At 46.7% G+C, this 18,979-nt stretch overlaps 2 protein-coding genes across 2 annotated transcripts in view; one reads left to right on the top strand and one right to left on the bottom strand.

Annotated features, from left to right (window-relative positions):
- Nucleotides 1-719: 719 nt before the first annotated feature.
- T265_02714 (hypothetical protein) overlaps nt 720-18,979 on the top strand; it is a gene marked incomplete at both ends in the record, with an annotated part of 59,853 nt that continues 41,593 nt past the window's right edge. The window contains 2 exons of the mRNA XM_009167029.1: nt 720-966; nt 1,000-1,158. Coding sequence (XP_009165293.1) covers nt 835-966; nt 1,000-1,158 — 291 coding nt within the window. The remainder of the gene's footprint in view (nt 967-999; nt 1,159-18,979) is intronic.
- The window catches only part of T265_02713 (hypothetical protein), a gene marked incomplete at both ends in the record, with an annotated part of 41,259 nt that continues 40,047 nt past the window's right edge, over nt 17,768-18,979 (bottom strand). Inside the window, one exon of the mRNA XM_009167028.1 lies at nt 17,768-17,947. Within this exon, the coding sequence (XP_009165292.1) occupies nt 17,768-17,947 (180 nt within the window). The remainder of the gene's footprint in view (nt 17,948-18,979) is intronic.

Genomic DNA, 18,979 nt, shown 5'->3' with positions numbered 1-18,979 from the left:
AAAAGAGAGCTAGAAGCTCGATCGAGTGGCATCCCCCAAATCCACTCGGGCGCTGCAGCCAATATAAAACTGACCTAACGGAACTGCATACTATTAACACACCTTGACAACCTCACCTTCATTTCTTGGTGGTTGCTGCGTTAACATGTCAGAAGGCTTATGTGGTGATACTAGTTCAAAAATATCTGATTTGTGAACTACAGTGACTCTGAACATTGGCTTTCGCCGTAACTTGTTTCTGTGGTCCTAATTAAACTACCTTCCACCCTACATTCCCCATCTCCATGGAAAGCAGAAACTTAACATGAAACTGCAGTAAAACTTTAGTCGGTCGACGGAACACCCAGAGACACAATTTTATCTCCTGGTGCAAGAATTCGAGCGATTATTACTCCTATTAACTAGTCATATGAATCGACCAATGAGAGCTCAGTATTCGCGGCATCCATCACAATGTGCAGTCGCGCCGGGCGCTGAGCTCGCCACCTCACTTGCGCTGATTCTTGGCTTTTTTGAAACGGTTCTATATGTACATAGTCTAATCAGACCGACTGCTCATGTTCTACACAGCAATGGATCGCTGATTGAATCAATGTAACCTTGGAAGCTATGCCCGTGTGCGGAGCTGAATTAGAGTGACATTTATGTTTTGTTTTCCGACGGCATTTACCTCTCAGCCATACTCGCGAGCTTTTCGGTGAATCCAACGTTGCGGCTCACTTGTCTGATCGTTGATTGCATTCAGAGCTACTGTTCAAGGAGCTGACAAGTGTTTCACTCATATACATCCCCCTGTGTGCCAGTTGTTTTTCGCCTTCTGAAACCGCTTGTAAAATGGCAACCAAACAGCTGAATGCTCTAAATCCGCGCAACTTCAAGGAAAAGATAGAACTGCTGAAGAAAAAAGAGGCTGCCTCGACTGCGAATTTCGCCGCAGCCATCAGGGATGCCCGAGAGATATGCCAGGTAATTTCAGTAATTTCCAACATAGGCTTGTAGATTGCCGGTGCGTGCGATCCCATCCTGAAACCTTCCTTGGGAAGCAGTTTACTCGATCGTACTCCTCTCCTCAAGGCCTATTCTCTCCCCTCTGTTAGTTCTCCGGCTTCTCTCAGAACAGACGCCAAAATCGATTCAATTGGGGGATTCAACGAACAGGTGAGTATCTGAGACAAGGTGCGTCTGAACTTGTTTTCAATCCCTAAGATGATTTCTCCTGGTTCTCTTGCACAACCACCAGGTTTTACAGATGCGAACGTTTTATGTGCGGGGATTATCGCTCTGACCACAGTTGCAATGCCACCCAAAGAAAGCGCGAGAGATCGTCCAGCAATGGATCTGGACAGTGGAAAGGCCAGCGTGGCGTTTGAACTTCGATTTTCCTCTTCGATAGCTGGTGACGCAGCCGCTGAGCTGTCGTGCGTGCTAGCTGGTATTTCTCACGATAGTTCTTACGATCGTTGCATCAACATCGCTACCAGAACAGCACGTACGGAGTGCAGAAACGTATTTCAAAACGTGCAGTCACCGAAAAAGCCTTAATCAAGGAAGGCACAGGAAGTTATGAGGGATTTTACAAACCCCGCTAATTCTGTTGGCCCTCGAAAAAGTGGGCCTGATGGGGTCGGTGTACGTATCTCGAGTGGCGTTATTTCTCTGCATCATTTGTGGCGTCAAAAAGCGAAATCACTGGGTCTCAACGCCCGTGCTGTGGTGTTGTGTTATTGCGAAACATGGCGCATCTTCAAATTTTTTACCACGCATGTCTCAGGGGCGTTGCTGGCTTTGAATGGCACCAACGATTAGTAACGAGGTGATCAGAAAACGGGTATTTAGTTGTGCAGCAGGTACTTCAATCGCGGGACAATTCTAGCAACATCAGCAGAGTTGGCTGGGCCCCCTCCACGCTTGCCAAAACGTTGATTCTTTTGGCGAGGCACGCCTCCTGTGGCCCTCCACGTTTGACTGGAGACATTTCAAGAAGTGACGGCTAATCTGTCAGTTTCCTGCTTGAGCACTCGGAATTGTAGGCCTATCACAGTGTTCGTGGTAGGCTAGCTTTGACTCTCTCCATCACCCACTCTTCTCTTTGCACTTAAACATTTTAAATACACTTGAATTTTTTGAGCTCGAAATGGCTTGGTGGTTGCGGCGCGAACCCACTGACCGGAAGGTCCCTGGTTCGCACCCAACTTCTGCGTCTCGACTGCTCTTGTCTGGTCTTCGACAAGCAATGTTTCGGCTCTCGTTCTCCATTCGGGTAGCCTAACAGCTAGGCATCGAACGGTTGTTGCAACAGCAAATAGTTATTGTCTACTTATCTATCTATTATTATTATCTATGATTATCTAAGTTTGTTACCTATTAAACGAACTTTGTAGTTGTACGGCAGCACATCATGTCGATACTGATCTTGCTGTCTTTGGTGGTAAAGATGATGTACGCGAGGAACAAATTTCCACCATACTGCCCTCCCTCATAAAAGTTAGAAGCTATTCACCCCTTCCCCGTAGCTGGCCAGCTAAACTGAATAAATTTCAGGCATTGCTGCGTTGCTAATACGATTGACTGCTACGGACTGACCCTTCACACTGCAACATGATTCATGCACTAGCATACACCGTAGGGCTGGTGTTGTACTACACCGACCCAAACAGTCTCCACGTTTGGCAAAGCATCGCACATGGCGGAGCACTTGGAACCATTTTATTCAGTCGGTTTTCTGAGTGCCTTTCAATACAGAATTAATTCAGGACGCTGTTCCTGGCTATGTATTCATCACTGTGATGAGAAGCAGTACTTACTAGCTACGCCTGCAGGACGTCACGGATATGCAGAATTCTAACAACAGCACTCCTTATCTACACTGAGATAATGTATAATTTTTCTGAAGTATGCTTCTTACCCGGTTGCCGATACTGTGAAGAAAAAGACACGGAGGCCCTCAACATGGTCTCGAACTGTAAAGGTTTTCCCCGCACTAGCCAGCAGCATCAACAAATGTCTTTTACCTAATCCCGGATCGAGTGACAATCCTTGTTACTTTTCGGTGATTTTGCTTCCAGGCAGTCCTGGATTTCTGGCTTTCCGTGCGGGTAGAAGAGGGTTGCAGTGGTTTCCAGCGTTCATCCAGAGAGTAAAGGAGTTCGTGTATTTAACAGTTAGTTTCATTTTGATGTTTTCTTGAAGTTTAGTAGAGATAGACCATCGATAGGGACGTAAGCTACTGACCGAGAGATCTGTATTTCTTGACTGTTTCTGTCTGATTTTTCGTACTTTGTTAATTCAACCGTCACAGCTTTCTGGGAACATGGAAATGGATTTAGTGGTTAGAGCAGGAATTTACTGATTGGAAGGCCCGTGGTTGGACCCTGCCCTCTTCATTTCGATTCGGTCTAGNTGGGCAACCTGGCAGTATTCCAGCCCGTCTTGCTTCCTTTGGGTGGCAGGGCGGCTAGGCACCGAAGGGGTTCTACAGCTGAACGATTAGATTATTACACAGCATGGAAAGTGCACTGTAACGGCGCCGCAGCTGAACAATTCAGTTTACTTTGACCCAGGTGAAGAATAGCAAGTAACTGGGTTGTGAATGTCTAAACCAAATGCTATGATCTCTGGAACCAGAACGAAAGATAAAATACAAGCAACGGTTGGTGGACTGAAAGTCTTCCTAATCTGGTCCACATGTGGCGAATTTTCGGATGAAGCAAGAGGCTCCCTAGATCCATGCAGCCCCACTACTCTTCAGTCAATTTTGTTTTCATCGTCGTGGACAAAAACACCAGCGACATTCGATTGTTCCTCAAGCACTGAAGTCCATTTTTAGAAAACTGTAGGGCGCTGGATGACAATCCGGGTAAGCAACCTGGAACTATCCTACACAGTCGATTTGACTTGCCGTCTGAAGGCGTAAGAGGGCTGAGACTCGATATTCAAGATTCATCGACCGGCCTAACAAGCTGACTATCGAGCCACCGAGTCTGCTTGTGCCATCGTCCTCTCATTGTCGTGCCACTGGTCCATAAGTTAGGTGACCGTTAGTGGTCATTCGCATAAAAAAATAAATAATCGTTCAGCTGTAACCATTTTGGTGTCTGGCTGCCATGTCACCCGAAGGAGGCACGAGGGCTGAAATACTTCCAGGTTGCCAAAGCCTAGACAGGGGAAGTCGAGAGACAGAGGTCGGGTTCGAACCACGGACCTTCCGCTCTAACCACTGAGCCATCTCGCCTCGGTTATTAGTATGAGGTTCCCTCTGGTTGTTTCTGTATGCGGTCCACTTCGCGTAGCTTTGACTGACTGGACATCGGACATTCCGCACCATTTCGAACATAACCTTTTCGATGATAAATTTGGTCCCGGCTTTTGTTTCCCTGAGATTAGGAAAGTGGGAATCAGCGAATAGAAAAAAAATTGCCCTCGAGTTGGGTTCGAAAACAGTTGTTGCTCTGCCGGTTATGATGCCTGCCGAAGCTGTGGGAATCGCTGAACTTTTAGGATACAGAGCCGACACCAGTTACGGAGTTCCTTAGCACAGAATCAGAACTGGCTTTTGACGCTGGGCGAAATCGGACAACCATATCCTTAGGTGGCAGAGTTTTTGAGGACCACAAGGACCAAAACCTTCGCCAGACGATATCTCGGGCGAGTTACCGTTCTCTTCAACGACCGCTTCGAAATCTGAATGCACATTTTTATGCAGAGTCTGATGTCCTCCATTCGCGGACCCTTAATTGATTAACAAACTGTCTTTCAACTCCACTGTTCAATTTTGTGAATATTCACGAGATGACGTTTGGCATCGGGAATGGGGTGTAAGTCATGTGGCTGTCGATCACACGACAGTTGATCTGTTCCCGAGCTTGGCTTGCAAACGTTCTCCCCTATAGGAGATATCGTCAGTGCGCACTCGCAACTTCAAACATCCATCTGCTCCCGGCTCAGCTGGGAATAGGTATGCCCCTCCCCTCATTGTGGTACGATGGCTGCTGTTTCACATGGGTCAATAAGTCTCTGGTTGTGGTGAAATCAAGGCGTACTGCGTTTTTGGTTCATAACAGGTCGATACAGTGGCACGTGAACCCAATGACCACGCCACGACAAGATGAGCGCTATACGACCGCAAGAAGAGGATTCCTCATTGCTACCGATTTCATGCACCCCTATGACGTTATCGTCATGAGCGTTACCAGCAAGTCTTTTCAACGACAATACTTGATCACCGTACAGAGACGATTCATTTGAAGGCTCAATGATGTAACAAAAACAGAATTGCGTAGGAGGGGCTTGGTGCTAGCATCCCGCAGACGGGCTCCCAATTAGACAGTATTAATGGAAACTGACCACTTGATCGCCACTGACATCGATTGGCAGACGTATCCAGTAGTTTATCTAGCCATGGGTAAAGAGGACCAAATAGATCTGGAAGGCAAGTCTTGCCGACAGTACCCGCTTTCATACCCTCCTACCAGACTGCTCAAGACAGTCATGGACTCAGTTGGATACTGTGGTTGTTAGTTAACGATGAGAGAGCCTTAGTTAAAGATTGTCGTCCATTCTAGGGCACGCAGCTTGACTCTGATCATGCCGTTGTTTGGGCCCGGTTATCACTTCGTTTTCCATCAGCATTACGTGTGCCAAAGCAGAGCAGTTGAATAAATCAACTTCGACAAATTTCAGTAGCTCAGGAGTATCCAGTTGATCTGGATACTGGAAACGCACAGTCATGCGCATGACGGAGATTACTCAGCAGTTGAATGAAAACAAGTCAAGAAGCTATGCTGTCAGCTTTCAGAACCGTGACTTGACTGAATAAACACTAGATATTGTCGAGATCAACAGACTTATTGTTGCCAGAATGGCTATACCAGCAAGTGGCGATTGTGATGGCACACACAGGTCCCTCAAACTCAGAAAGTCAAGAGCTTGAGGAAAGACAGGGAACGCTGATGGATTTCGATGGCTCAGGAGATGGAGAAGGCTTTCGTTGCATGCAACAGTCGCTCCCTATTTCAGCTGATCCAGTCAGGCGGTCAAAAGAAAGCAGGTGTAAGTGAAACAATATGCGAAAAAGACGAGACGGTAATTCACTTCCTCAATAGTCTTGCGCGATTGGGCGAGTACTTCGAAGAGCAGTTCAGCAGATCTCCTTTAGGACAACCACTGGAAGAACTCGGTGGGACTGAATGGAACATCGGTGCTAGGCCGCCATCAGCAACAGAAATCCACTGTGAGGTGTCCATCTTCCAACGCGGCAAGACACCTGGCGCTGATAGTTTGTATCCCGCATTTAAATAAGGTGTTGGGATCCTGGTGAACAGTCTGACATCTATACTTCAGAAGATTTGGAACAAAACCAGAAAATCAGTCGAATGGAACTCTTTGACTGTCATCCCAGTTTTCAAAAGGGTTCAAGAACATCATACGGAAGCCATCAGCCTGGTATCTGTCGCACCTGGGGTGCTCTCTGGCATTATTTTATAGGTTGATCGATTATTGGGAGAGACAGATTTGTGAGCATCCAGCTGGGTTTAGCCCTGGCTGAGGATGCCTCAACCATATCTTTACCTCGAGACGAGTTATTAAACAGCGCCACTTCTTAGAACGTCTCACGTTGGTCGATTTTCTTAATACGAGAGCTGCTTTTGATTCTATCGATCATCAGAAACTTTTGCAGTGTCTGGTGATTTACAGCGCCCCTTCCGAATTTATATCCCTCATGAGGGATTGTGTGCAAACTCCTGTACACTCCTGTACAGGTGTATGGCAAGCTTCTGCCTGAGTTAATCACTTTCAGTGGTGTAAGACAATGATATCATCTCTCATCTTTCTTGTTTACCTTTGTTATTGAAGTGCCTCTTGAAACTTCTTTGCCTGCTTCTGAAACCTCGGGGATGGGAATGTTCCCTGGACGTTCCCTCAGACGTGGACGATACTGCTCTCAAAAATACAAGCCAGTTTAAATAACCTAACCAACTGCCACACGGTTTGACATGCGCTTCACGCCTGCGAAACGTAAAGAGCTTCAACAAGACTGGGTTGGATAAAACCCAGACCTTATGCCTGCAAGCGGGCCAATCGACGTTGTAGATCAATTTTTTTTACCTGGGCAGCTGTATAAGTTCCGGAGATGAGATTACTTTTCGAATAAGGAGAGCCAGGACAGCTTTTGCCAACCTTTGACATCTATGGCGCCAATGTGACGTCAAGGGAAGGGTTTACGCTTCCGCAGTGTGATCCATACTAATTCATCGATCGAGACGTGGTCTGTACGCGCAGAGGACGTAAAAAAGTTGCCAGTGTTTGACCATTGGTTTCTCCGAAGCACTGGTCGGGTCTAGTGGGGACATTGGATCAGTAGTGCTGAGTTACACAAGATGGTCTTAGGAAGAAGGAAATCTTCCACGATATATAAATTACCCACATTTCACAGGTTATGATGGTTAGGACATGTACTTCGCATGATAGAAGGCCACCTGCATCGCAGAGCTCTTTTCGCCCAGCTCTACGCTTGGCCGAAGCGAACTAGAGATCGTGTATGACGTGGCAATTAAGTATGAAAACACTTATCAGTAAACTCACTCGGGTTTACAACTGCTGCCTTCCTAGTGGAGACCCCGTAAATCAACTCCCCAATCGTTAATGATACTGGCAGAAATGGCCCAATGGCGTAGCCAGTGGCACTGATGCATCAGAACTACAGCCTTCTCTGCGTAGCTCCCCTGTTTCCGAACTAAGCGAACATGCCATCGCCTCCAAGGCTTGCCTGTGTTCCACCTTTTTCCTTTCTGGTGATCGAAACTGTAGCAGCTTGATACAGTGTGCCTATGGTACACCTTTTATAGGTGGTAAGTTGGTCTGTTGATCGAGACTATCTGGGCAGCGTGTCTTAAACATTTCTGGAGCACTTTTTTTCAGGAAGTAAATTAGATAAACCCTGTTCTAATCTTTCTGACTCGGGCACGTATTATGGCACTTTTCAGCAGACGATGACTCGGCAGGTGCACTACAGGAGCAAGCCACAACAGCTTCTGTCGCTGGACGACTGCAGTTTCTATTGGGCAGTCGTTTTCCTCTCAGTTGCGGGTTCGTTGACATTAATGTACACGAGATGACGCTCACCAAATGTCCGTCTAGTTTTCGCTGCTCGTGGAGGTCATATCACGAAATCGTCTATGCTGCGGTTCGATGTATACTCCTCTTGAGATGCAGAGATGTGCTACTTTTGCCATAAGCGTCCCAGAGAAGCAAACATGTCCTGCGCCTCAGAGGTTCGTGTGTCGCATTACAGTGTGAATTCTAGCATAACTAACTAATCGCCTGAAGCACTTCTGAGATTGCAATTGGCCTACTTACCGACTATGTTTTTGGAGGCATAGTCTTACCCTTGATGGTTGTAAGTCGCATGCCAAAGAGTGATAAACTTGGTCATTCTAATCATAGACGCCTGGATCTTAGTTTTATTCTTCAGGAATGGAAACGAAGTCTACATATGCCATTTTTTTCGTCAGCGTCTATTTGAACACCGGAGATGTAAAATTCCTCCCAGAACTGCAATACACGTATTGGTCTGGAACATGGTCGACCTTCTTTCCTCTGTCGACTGACCACTTGATTGATGTTGGTGACTCCTTTGTCCTAGTATGTAGCACTAACCAGCAGTCACGCATTCTTAAGCTGCCTGTCGTAAGAACATATTTTAGTTTTCATCCCTATTACAAAAAATCGTTAAGCTGTGACACCCTTTCGGTGCTTAGCTGTGTTGCCATCCGAAGGAAGCACGAGGGCTGGAATACTGCCAAGTTGTCCAAGCCTAGGCAGGAGAAGTCGAGATGCGGAGGCCGGTTGTGAACCACGGAACTTCCCTTCAGTAAATTCGTGCTCTAACCACCGAGCTATCTCACCCCCATTACAAATTACTTCCCATGTAACCTTCGGCTCACTTCTTTTCTTTAGCATCCCTCCAGCTATGCTGCAGAACAGGCTTATTGTCCACAGGATGAAACCTCTGATGAGCCTTTTCGTTTATATAGCCGTCATTGCTGGCAGCAACACTGGCGTTTACCTGCCGTAGAGCCGTTTCAGTTTGCTTAAATTAATCCTCATCATCGTCATCATCATCAACAGTATGACATCAGTGTTCAACACCATGTTTCACTTATATAGCCGTCATTGCTGGCAGCAACACTGGCGTTTACCTGCCGTAGAGCCGTTTCAGTTTGCTTAAATTAATCCTCATCATCGTCATCATCATCAACAGTATGACATCAGTGTTCAACACCGATGTTTCACTGCTTAAATGAAACCATAATAGGAAAAAGTTGGTGGTGATGGCGATGCAGTTGAAGAGAAAGCAAAACGGGAAAGGAGTTGATGCTACCCTATTACAAACACCCGAGGTATGTGCACCTCCTTGACCTTCGACACTCAGGTAGACAACCTAGGTGGAAACTGATGGCACGCGTTCTGCTAACATCCTTTCGTAGACACTGTTCATAGTATCTCCAGCCAAACATATGGAGGATCACGAATATATTATCCTGGGACAGCACTGACGATACCCAGACTTTCCGTACTCTCACCCATTCACATGTGTCAAGCCTCCGAACCACTCTCGGATAAACGTGAAATACAGCAACATCCCTGGAAGACAGTAACTCTGCCCATGTAACGCATAACCTAACCATGTAGCTTGTAATGCTGTGTATATTCCGCAAATGACGTACCTGATGCTTAAACAAATTCCGGCTTCCTGATCAGTTCGTTGCAATTTCCTTATTCCTTATCTATCCAGCTATGGTTCCAGAATATTAATGGTCAGCGACTTGACGGCACTTCAGTCCTATCCCACAGAGGCTATGTTCTGTGAACCACATAGCATCACTCAATCAATTCAATTCGTCAGCTATAAATAATGTACCATAAACGTATTGGTTCCAGCTGCTGCAGTTTCGATGACAGGAAGGTGGGAGAGTGCGGCCAAGGCCTGAAGGTAATGGCATGTTCAGTTACTTCGGGCATTGGATAGCTACGCATTGAAAACAATAATCTTAATGTATCACTTCCCGCATTGCGATTCAACACTAGACTTGTACGGTTTGAACGCCTGCCTTTTTGACACTAAAAATCGCATCCACAGAGATTTCACCCGTCAGACCGTCATTGCTATCCGACTTCTAACGTACGTAAAGGTTTCCACGGTTTTCAGCGTCTATTCTCCACATGGAAGAAGCGTGTTGAATGTCTACCTACCCTAGGGGTTGAACATACACTGCAGATGTCAAGCACGCCGTAGGCCGAGATAACTTCTTACCCTCTCTTCAGAGAGCATGTGTATTTTTTGTTTTTAGAATGGGAGCTCTGTCGTTGGTATATTCCAAACCCACAGGGTTCTAACGCTCAGTATACTTGAACGGTTCGGTTTTTTCGTACGTTCAGCGTCCAATTTTTTTCATCGAATAAAGTCCAATAAACGACAGAAATGGGCTTCTTTATAGAGTATACCTTCTGGTGGAGTACTGGAGAGCTCACCATACACTCTAAAATGTACAGACAACCGTAACTAAAAGGGGCAGACTCCTGTGGCATGCCTCGGTCCATAAGCTTGTTTAAAGCAACTGATCATTGAGCATAATCGATGATTTCCTTTAATGCAGGGAACACTCAGGTTTCTTGGGTCACTGTACATATACCTTTCCACCAACACTTGGCAGACCCCATACGACTTTCCAGGCCGGAATCGACATTGCTGTTTTAGTGTCATGTCTCTGTGGTGCTATATTGCAATGGGGCATAAAGGACGTTGTGTATAGCAAAATACACTCATGTGCAAACCAATTTGGCTTTTCAGGGTCCCACTTGGAACCCAACTGAATCTCTCGTTTATGATTTTTTATGCAACTGAATGTACTGCAGCAGGCCGTCTCATGGAGCAGCATGCTCACGTTCTTGGTCTTGCAATCGTGTAACACGCCACTTACAATCCATGGAGAGTCACTGGTAGTTGTAGAGCTTTTTACTTGTCTTCGAAGTTGTAATAGTTTCGATTGCTGTGGGACAGATTAGGTCGATGCACGAATCTGCAAGACTCGGGTCGCGTTTGCTAAGTTGAGACACATGAAGTCAAGGCTTTTTATCCCGTAGTCTCAACGGACATGTGTTTCAGGCTACACCAAGGGATACTTGGTCTTTTTAGTGCAGCGGACCTGAGACGTTTTCAGGTCTTCGACAGCCGTTGTCTCAGATTCATGTCTTATGTGGGTTGGCATTATCGAATCCGTTACTGAGCGAATAGAAAGCGAGTATTCGGTTGTGCAACGGGTGCTTTTGTTGAAGAATGTGTCCACCAACATAAGCTGTGTTATTTAGGCCATGTAGTGCACATGCCATCCATCGTTTCCCTGAAGAGAATGCTGTTTTCTGAGCTTAGTCCAGAGTGGCTGAGGCAGATAGGTGATCAACCCTTGACCTGGCAGAGGGGTCTGAAAGAGATTACGAAAAGTCTGGGTGTTGTCGGTGCGACTCGCCTTCCAGGATAGGGACCGCATCATCATCGCGCGCCTGGCTGGAGGCCCCGCAAAAAATGACTGCTAATGGATGTCGTTCTTGTCAGTTTCCATCTAGATTCCCTGAATTAGTCGGAAGGTGTGGAAACCTCATAGTGATTATGGTGGGCTAGCCCCAATTCGATTCCCCCCACTCTTATTCTTTTCTTCACAATACGGCTTTCATATGGATCATGGTGTACGCCACAAAACATCAGTGTTAGATTTCATGTAGTGGCTGAGGCAGATAGGTGGTCAACCCTTGACCTGGCAGAGGGGTCTGAAAGAGATTACGAAAAGTCTGGGTGTTGTCGGTGCGACTCGCCTTCCAGGATAGGGACCGCATCATCATCGCGCGCCTGGCTGGAGGCCCCTCAAAAAATGACTGCTAATGGATGTCGTTCTTGTCAGTTTCCATCTAGATTCCCTGAATTAGTCGGAAGGTGTGGAAACCTCATAGTGATTATGGTGGGCTAGCCCCAATTCGATTCCCCCCACTCTTATTCTTTTCTTCACAACACGGCTTTCATATGGATCATGGTGTACGGCACAAAACATCAGTGTTAACACTGATTTCATGTCGATGATGATGACGATGACAAATATAGAGTATCTCTAGCTGGTGCTGTTTGGTTCACGAACCACGAACAAGTAAATTACAGCCAATCAGCTCACTGACGCCATATAATTTCTTTTGCCTGATAGGCCGAGAGGTGAGAGTATTACGAGTTGAATACAGCAGCTTCGATACAGGGACGCTGTTGTCTGTCTTACAAGACCATATCTGTCAGTCAGTCTGCATGGACCGCCGTTGTTTCTGCAGCTTTCCGACCATGTGGTACATTACGGTCGTAATGTTCCCTTTGTCAGTTTTCTTAATGTAGATAGTCTTATCAGGTTTCAGTCGTTTGAATGCATCTTCCTTCGTGAAAGTTGTGGGGCGTCGGTTGTTGTCTTTTCAGAGTTTCTGTAATTCTGTGGTTTGCTTCATTGGCGGACTCGAAAGCGAGTTTGCTTAACTGTGACTCAGCTCAAAGCATGTTTTCTTGTTTTGAAGGTCCCCAAAGGTGCTGCTACATAGGGTTGTTTGCAGTGTTGAGTTCTCTATCCGATCAATATTTTGTCTCGACCGATGGTATTGTTACCAACATGGGTTTTACCAATTGTGAGGTAACATCTGTAGGTACCAAGTTATTGGCTGCGGTATTAGGTTGCCAACGCTCATTCTAGAAGATCCAGCCAGAATCTCAGTGAGACGGGGAACGATGCATTAGAAAGCGGCTTGAATCCAAGTCTTTGTATATTAAAGATAGTGCCGTAGCTTAGTTCTTGGTTTATGCGGCGACGACATTCTGGAATGCGCCATTGGCAACCGTCACCCGGCGGATACTGGATCACGATTGGTTGTTGGATCCACACTTTCAAACCGTAACTAAAAGGGGCAGACTCCTGTGGCATGCCTCGGTCCATAAGCTTGTTTAAAGCAACTGATCATTGAGCATAATCGATGATTTCCTTTAATGCAGGGAACACTCAGGTTTCTTGGGTCACTGTACATATACCTTTCCACCAACACTTGGCAGACCCCATACGACTTTCCAGGCCGGAATCGACATTGCTGTTTTAGTGTCATGTCTCTGTGGTGCTATATTGCAATGGGGCATAAAGGACGTTGTGTATAGCAAAATACACTCATGTGCAAACCAATTTGGCTTTTCAGGGTCCCACTTGGAACCCAACTGAATCTCTCGTTTATGATTTTTTATGCAACTGAATGTACTGCAGCAGGCCGTCTCATGGAGCAGCATGCTCACGTTCTTGGTCTTGCAATCGTGTAACACGCCACTTACAATCCATGGAGAGTCACTGGTAGTTGTAGAGCTTTTTACTTGTCTTCGAAGTTGTAATAGTTTCGATTGCTGTGGGACAGATTAGGTCGATGCACGAATCTGCAAGACTCGGGTCGCGTTTGCTAAGTTGAGACACATGAAGTCAAGGCTTTTTATCCCGTAGTCTCAACGGACATGTGTTTCAGGCTACACCAAGGGATACTTGGTCTTTTTAGTGCAGCGGACCTGAGACGTTTTCAGGTCTTCGACAGCCGTTGTCTCAGATTCATGTCTTATGTGGGTTGGCATTATCGAATCCGTTACTGAGCGAATAGAAAGCGAGTATTCGGTTGTGCAACGGGGACTTTTATTGAAGAATGTGTCCACCAACATAAGCTGTGTTATTTAGGCCATGTAGTGCACATGCCATCCATCGTTTCCCTGAAGAGAATGCTGTTTTCTGAGCTTAGTCCAGAGTGGCTGAGGCAGATAGGTGATCAACCCTTGACCTGGCAGAGGGGTCTGAAAGAGATTACGAAAAGTCTGGGTGTTGTCGGTGCGACTCGCCTTCCAGGATAGGGACTGCATCATCATCACGCGCCTGGCTGGAGGCCCCGCAAAAAATGACTGCTAATGGATGTCGTTCTTGTCAGTTTCCATCTAGATTCCCTGAATTAGTCGGAAGGTGTGGAAACCTCATAGTGATTATGGTGGGCTAGCCCCAATTCGATTCCCCCCACTCTTATTCTTTTCTTCACAACACGGCTTTCATATGGATCATGGTGTACGGCACAAAACATCAGTGTTAACACTGATTTCATGTCGATGATGATGACGATGACAAATATAGAGTATCTCTAGCTGGTGCTGTTTGGTTCACGAACCACGAACAAGTAAATTACAGCCAATCAGCTCACTGACGCCATATAATTTCTTTTGCCTGATAGGCCGAGAGGTGAGAGTATTACGAGTTGAATACAGCAGCTTCGATACAGGGACGCTGTTGTCTGTCTTACAAGACCATATCTGTCAGTCAGTCTGCATGGACCGCCGTTGTTTCTGCAGCTTTCCGACCATGTGGTACATTACGGTCGTAATGTTCCCTTTGTCAGTTTTCTTAATGTAGATAGTCTTATCAGGTTTCAGTCGTTTGAATGCATCTTCCTTCGTGAAAGTTGTGGGGCGTCGGTTGTTGTCTTTTCAGAGTTTCTGTAATTCTGTGGTTTGCTTCATTGGCGGACTCGAAAGCGAGTTTGCTTAACTGTGACTCAGCTCAAAGCATGTTTTCTTGTTTTGAAGGTCCCCAAAGGTGCTGCTACATAGGGTTGTTTGCAGTGTTGAGTTCTCTATCCGATCAATATTTTGTCTTGACCGATGGTATTGTTACCAACATGGGTTTTACCAATTGTGAGGTAACATCTGTAGGTACCAAGTTATTGGCTGCGGTATTAGGTTGCCAACGCTCATTCTAGAAGATCCAGCCAGAATCTCAGTGAGACGGGGAACGATGCATTAGAAAGCTGCTTGAATCCAAGTCTTTGTATATTAAAGATAGTGCCGTAGCTTAGTTCTTGGTTTATGCGGCGACGACATTCTGGAATGCGCCATTGGCAACCGTCACCCGGCGGATACTGGATCACGATTGGTTGTTGCACACACACTTTCAGCCAATCAGAGCTCGACTTAATGCTGGACGGGCAAGCGACCCATCTGGTCATTCGCGTGCGGGATAGGCTTATCGTAGCAGCGGCAAGCGACCCATCTGGTCATTCGCGTGCGGGATAGGCTTCTTCATCGTAGCAGCGCCCGACTAGTAGAGGTTTTTCGGTGTGGGATTCCGCCTAACACTTTGAGCCATAGAAAATAATACCTTGCTCTGATTCACAGTTAAACAAACTAACTCCCGAATAGGCTAGTGAAGCACACCACAGAATTACAGAAATTCCGAAAAGACAGAAGTTGACGCCTCTAACCTCCACAGCTATCTGTCAGGGCCGATACTCAATGGTTTGTCTCACCCCACATTCGCATCCGGGAAGACGACAGTTACCAGTGCGACTGAGTCGACTGGTTAGGACTTTCATGCTTCATTGCTACGTCGTGGACTGACAACCCTTGAGTTGCCTTCATCTGGCACAAGGTCAGGTGAAGAGGGCTCTGCAAAGCAGATGCTTTTTTGGCATACGAAGTACATGGCTTAACCAGCATAACCTGTGGAGTGTGTTCAGCTGATCTGTTGAGCGGATGTGGGCTTCCCAGAAAACCATCTGACGTACTTTAGCCCTACTGCTCGGATGTCCTCACCATACCCGCTTAATGCTTCGGAGGGAGCTATGGCCAAGCGCAGGTCTTCCACACGCAGCATCCAATCCATGAGGCAGGACGAGTTGAACGACAGCAATGTACATTCTGCCGTTGGTAGTCAAGCTGATGTTACGTCATGAACGTCAAAAGTTAGCAAACGTTGTCCTGACCGTCCCAAGTAGAAAAGTGATTTTGTCTTTTCCCAGTCCACTGAGACGTGTGCATCTGCGTAGTTGAGCGGACTTATCTACCACACCGATTGGCTCACCTGCAAGCATGAATTTGGGGTTTGATCCCAGCCAATCTTGCGAAGCACATACCGAACTGTGCAGCAGAATTATTTGGTTGCTTAGAAAATTTAGCATTTTCAAAGGGTCTGCTCCAAGGAGAGCACAAACGTCGGTGTACTCATTGTCCATGAGCGAGCTTCCCGTGAGCATTTAGATCCCCGAGGTGTCAGGCAGGTGAGGATTCCAGTAACATATCGATTAGGAAGTTGAAGAGAAGGGGCGATAGAGTACTTCCTTTCCTGTTGCCACCAAATGTGGCGAGAATTAGTTGAAACGTACACACTCACGGGAGGAAACATATAAAGCCTTCACAAGAGACAAGAATTTAGACCGGACACAATTGCCAGGGTGCCACCGTGTCCGACGACAACGTAGTCGATGGTAGACCTGAGTTAGTCGTCGGAAGATTTGGCAGTTAAAACACTTGGCAACCCCAGCCAGGGCGGAACGCAGTTTGATTGTCGCGGATCTGACTCTCCCGATGATGGATCAACCTGCGCCACCCCTCCACCAAACTGATACCCCATTGATTTTTTGCACGGTGCTCTTGCATCCTTTTTGAATAAGGGAATCACCATCGATGCGCTGCATTCTGTTGGAATTTCCTCGTTCCATACATTTTCGAGTAAGGTCGTTAGGTTAGCTGAGATGGACTTGCCACCCTCTTTGAAGAGTACAGGTTGCACACTGTCTTGTCCAACTTTTTTGTTACACTAAAGCTATGAAATTGCACACTGGTCTTCTGTCGACATCCCATTCGGATTCAGTTAATCCTCTCAGAGGATGGGTTATGTGTGCCCAAGTGAACTGTTCTTCACAGTGCTCAGTCCATCACTGAAGACGACGTTTCTGTGGATCGACTGAGGTCCCGTCCTTTTCAAAGACCGCCCTTCTCAGATCACTTCATCGGGTTGTTCGGAACAGAGTGTGATTGTTCCCCTTTCCCCAAAACTTTCCCCATCTCTAGGGCTTTAACGACCCATCAATGATTTCCGTTAATCCTAAGGTTCTTCATTATTAGGCGTTTGAGGGATCTGCGCGTCCCATAACAGTCTTTTGTTCCTGGCACAGTTTTCCTGGATTCAATCACAGCTACTGGTCACGACTTGATCCGTCATTTATTGGGGTTTGCGAAGGACGTCGGGCAGACGTTTTTAAAGACCGTGAGCATGGCCTATTTAACCGGCGCTCATCTAAATTTCTATTGTCCCTATTGAGTTCTGGGAGCCTCCCAGCCAACTCAGCTCGATACTGGTGTGCTACAAGGACGCTTTGCAGGTAGTAAACGGGCATATTGCCGTGATCCGAGTCCAGTGGTATACGACATTCTCGTGTCGAAGCTCTATACCGCTAACTGATTGCCACAATCCAGCTCATCCCACGATTGGTTTGCAGTTGATGGCCTCAAGTCACACGGCGTGACCACTTGTCCGAAAAGTTTGTGCTAGCTAGAAACAGATGATATCAGCATATAATTGAAGTAGTTGTTCTTCACTGTGTGAGTGATGATTGCTAACCCTGAATCAGCCGCGCAGATGGGCATCGTCAGGACTTAGTCGACCGAACTGGGAATTTGTATCACCTATCAGAATCACGATATCTGTGCTTCTCGCTGACCGGTGTAACTGTGACAAATCTCGTTGAAGCTGTCTTTCTCAGCCTTCGAGATGCCATCTGTTGGAGCGTATGCGGGCACAGCAAACAAACGCAGTTTGCAACCTCGAGACGCGTTGAGCTTATTCAAACCAGTCAACCTAACTGCGCAGAGACGACTATTTACTGGAATCCAGTCCAGCAAGGCTCATTCAATCCTGGAACTAAGCACAACTTCCACGCCATAGGTGGTAGCACGAGCTATTGCATCATGATAACCAGGCATCAGAAGAGTGAAGTGCGAGAAACCTGGGTTCGTATCGAGCGACTTGAAATGTGTGACCGAACTGGGGTCCTGTATGCGTGTTTCGTAGGCAACATACGTCGACTGAAAGAGGGAACCAGGTCTGAGCAAGACCTACCCGCTCTATTTGGTACGGACTATGCGCTTTGAAAACAACAATGTGGAGCTGATCCCTCGAGTTTAGTAGTGGTTTATTTTTGTTTTATTTTGGAATGCGAGATGGCTCAATGGTTAGAGCGCTAATTTACTGACCAGAGGGTCCGTGGTTCGAACCCGACCTCTACCTCTCGACTCCCTCTGTCTAGGCTTGGGCGACCTGGCAGTATCCCAGCCCTCGTGCCTCTTTCGGGTGGCATGGCAGCTAGGCACCGACAGGATGTTACAGCTGAACGAATTTTTGTTTTATTTTACTGGGAAGGAGCACGAAACACGTGTTAGCTAATTAAGTCAGAAGGATTGGGGGAAGGAAATGTATGCAAGAGTCAGTGAACGAAGACGGATGATACTTCCCAGTTCCCAACCTTGAGCCGTTGTCTCAAAAGTCTTGACCACAAGGCTGCGGGAGGATATAGAGTGTATTCGGGCACCCTTCCCCAAGCCTCTGACTTGAAATTCTGAACCACGAGAAGCGGTTGTTAGGGTTTTTTTGAGATACCCTACCTGGAGCCTATGATTCTGTAGTCCGACCTACTTTGCTGCAGGGGACTTGTCTGGTTCGAGGACACAGGGCGTAAGGCATAACTGTCCGACTGCTGATGTGGCTGCGCATAACAGGTACCTTTTAAGCAGTACCAAACTATTCGCTTTTAAAAGGATTTCAGCCGCATTGAGTAATTCGGTCCGGTTAACTGTTGGGCGCCCGGAGTGTGCGGGCTTTAGGGCCGATTTTTTAACAATCCCATCCCTCCTCGAGGGAATACTTCCTCTGTAAGTATGGACATGCCGGTATCCCGAAGGAAACGCCTTACGGCTTTCGCACTCCTATCACAGAGGATAGCACGACTTTACATCCAGACCGCTTCGTAATACGGTTTCTCACAGTCCTGTAATTCTTTGTTCTTCGTTGGGATGCTCCCCATTTGTCCTCCTGTCATGGTTGAATCTACTGGACTTGAG

The sequence above is a fragment of the Opisthorchis viverrini genome (genome assembly GCF_000715545.1).
Source record: "Opisthorchis viverrini unplaced genomic scaffold opera_v5_35, whole genome shotgun sequence".
NCBI classification, from domain to species: domain Eukaryota; kingdom Metazoa; phylum Platyhelminthes; class Trematoda; order Opisthorchiida; family Opisthorchiidae; genus Opisthorchis; species Opisthorchis viverrini.
The sequence above is the reverse complement of the archived record's forward strand: the minus strand, read 5'-3'. Positions and strand labels throughout refer to the sequence as shown.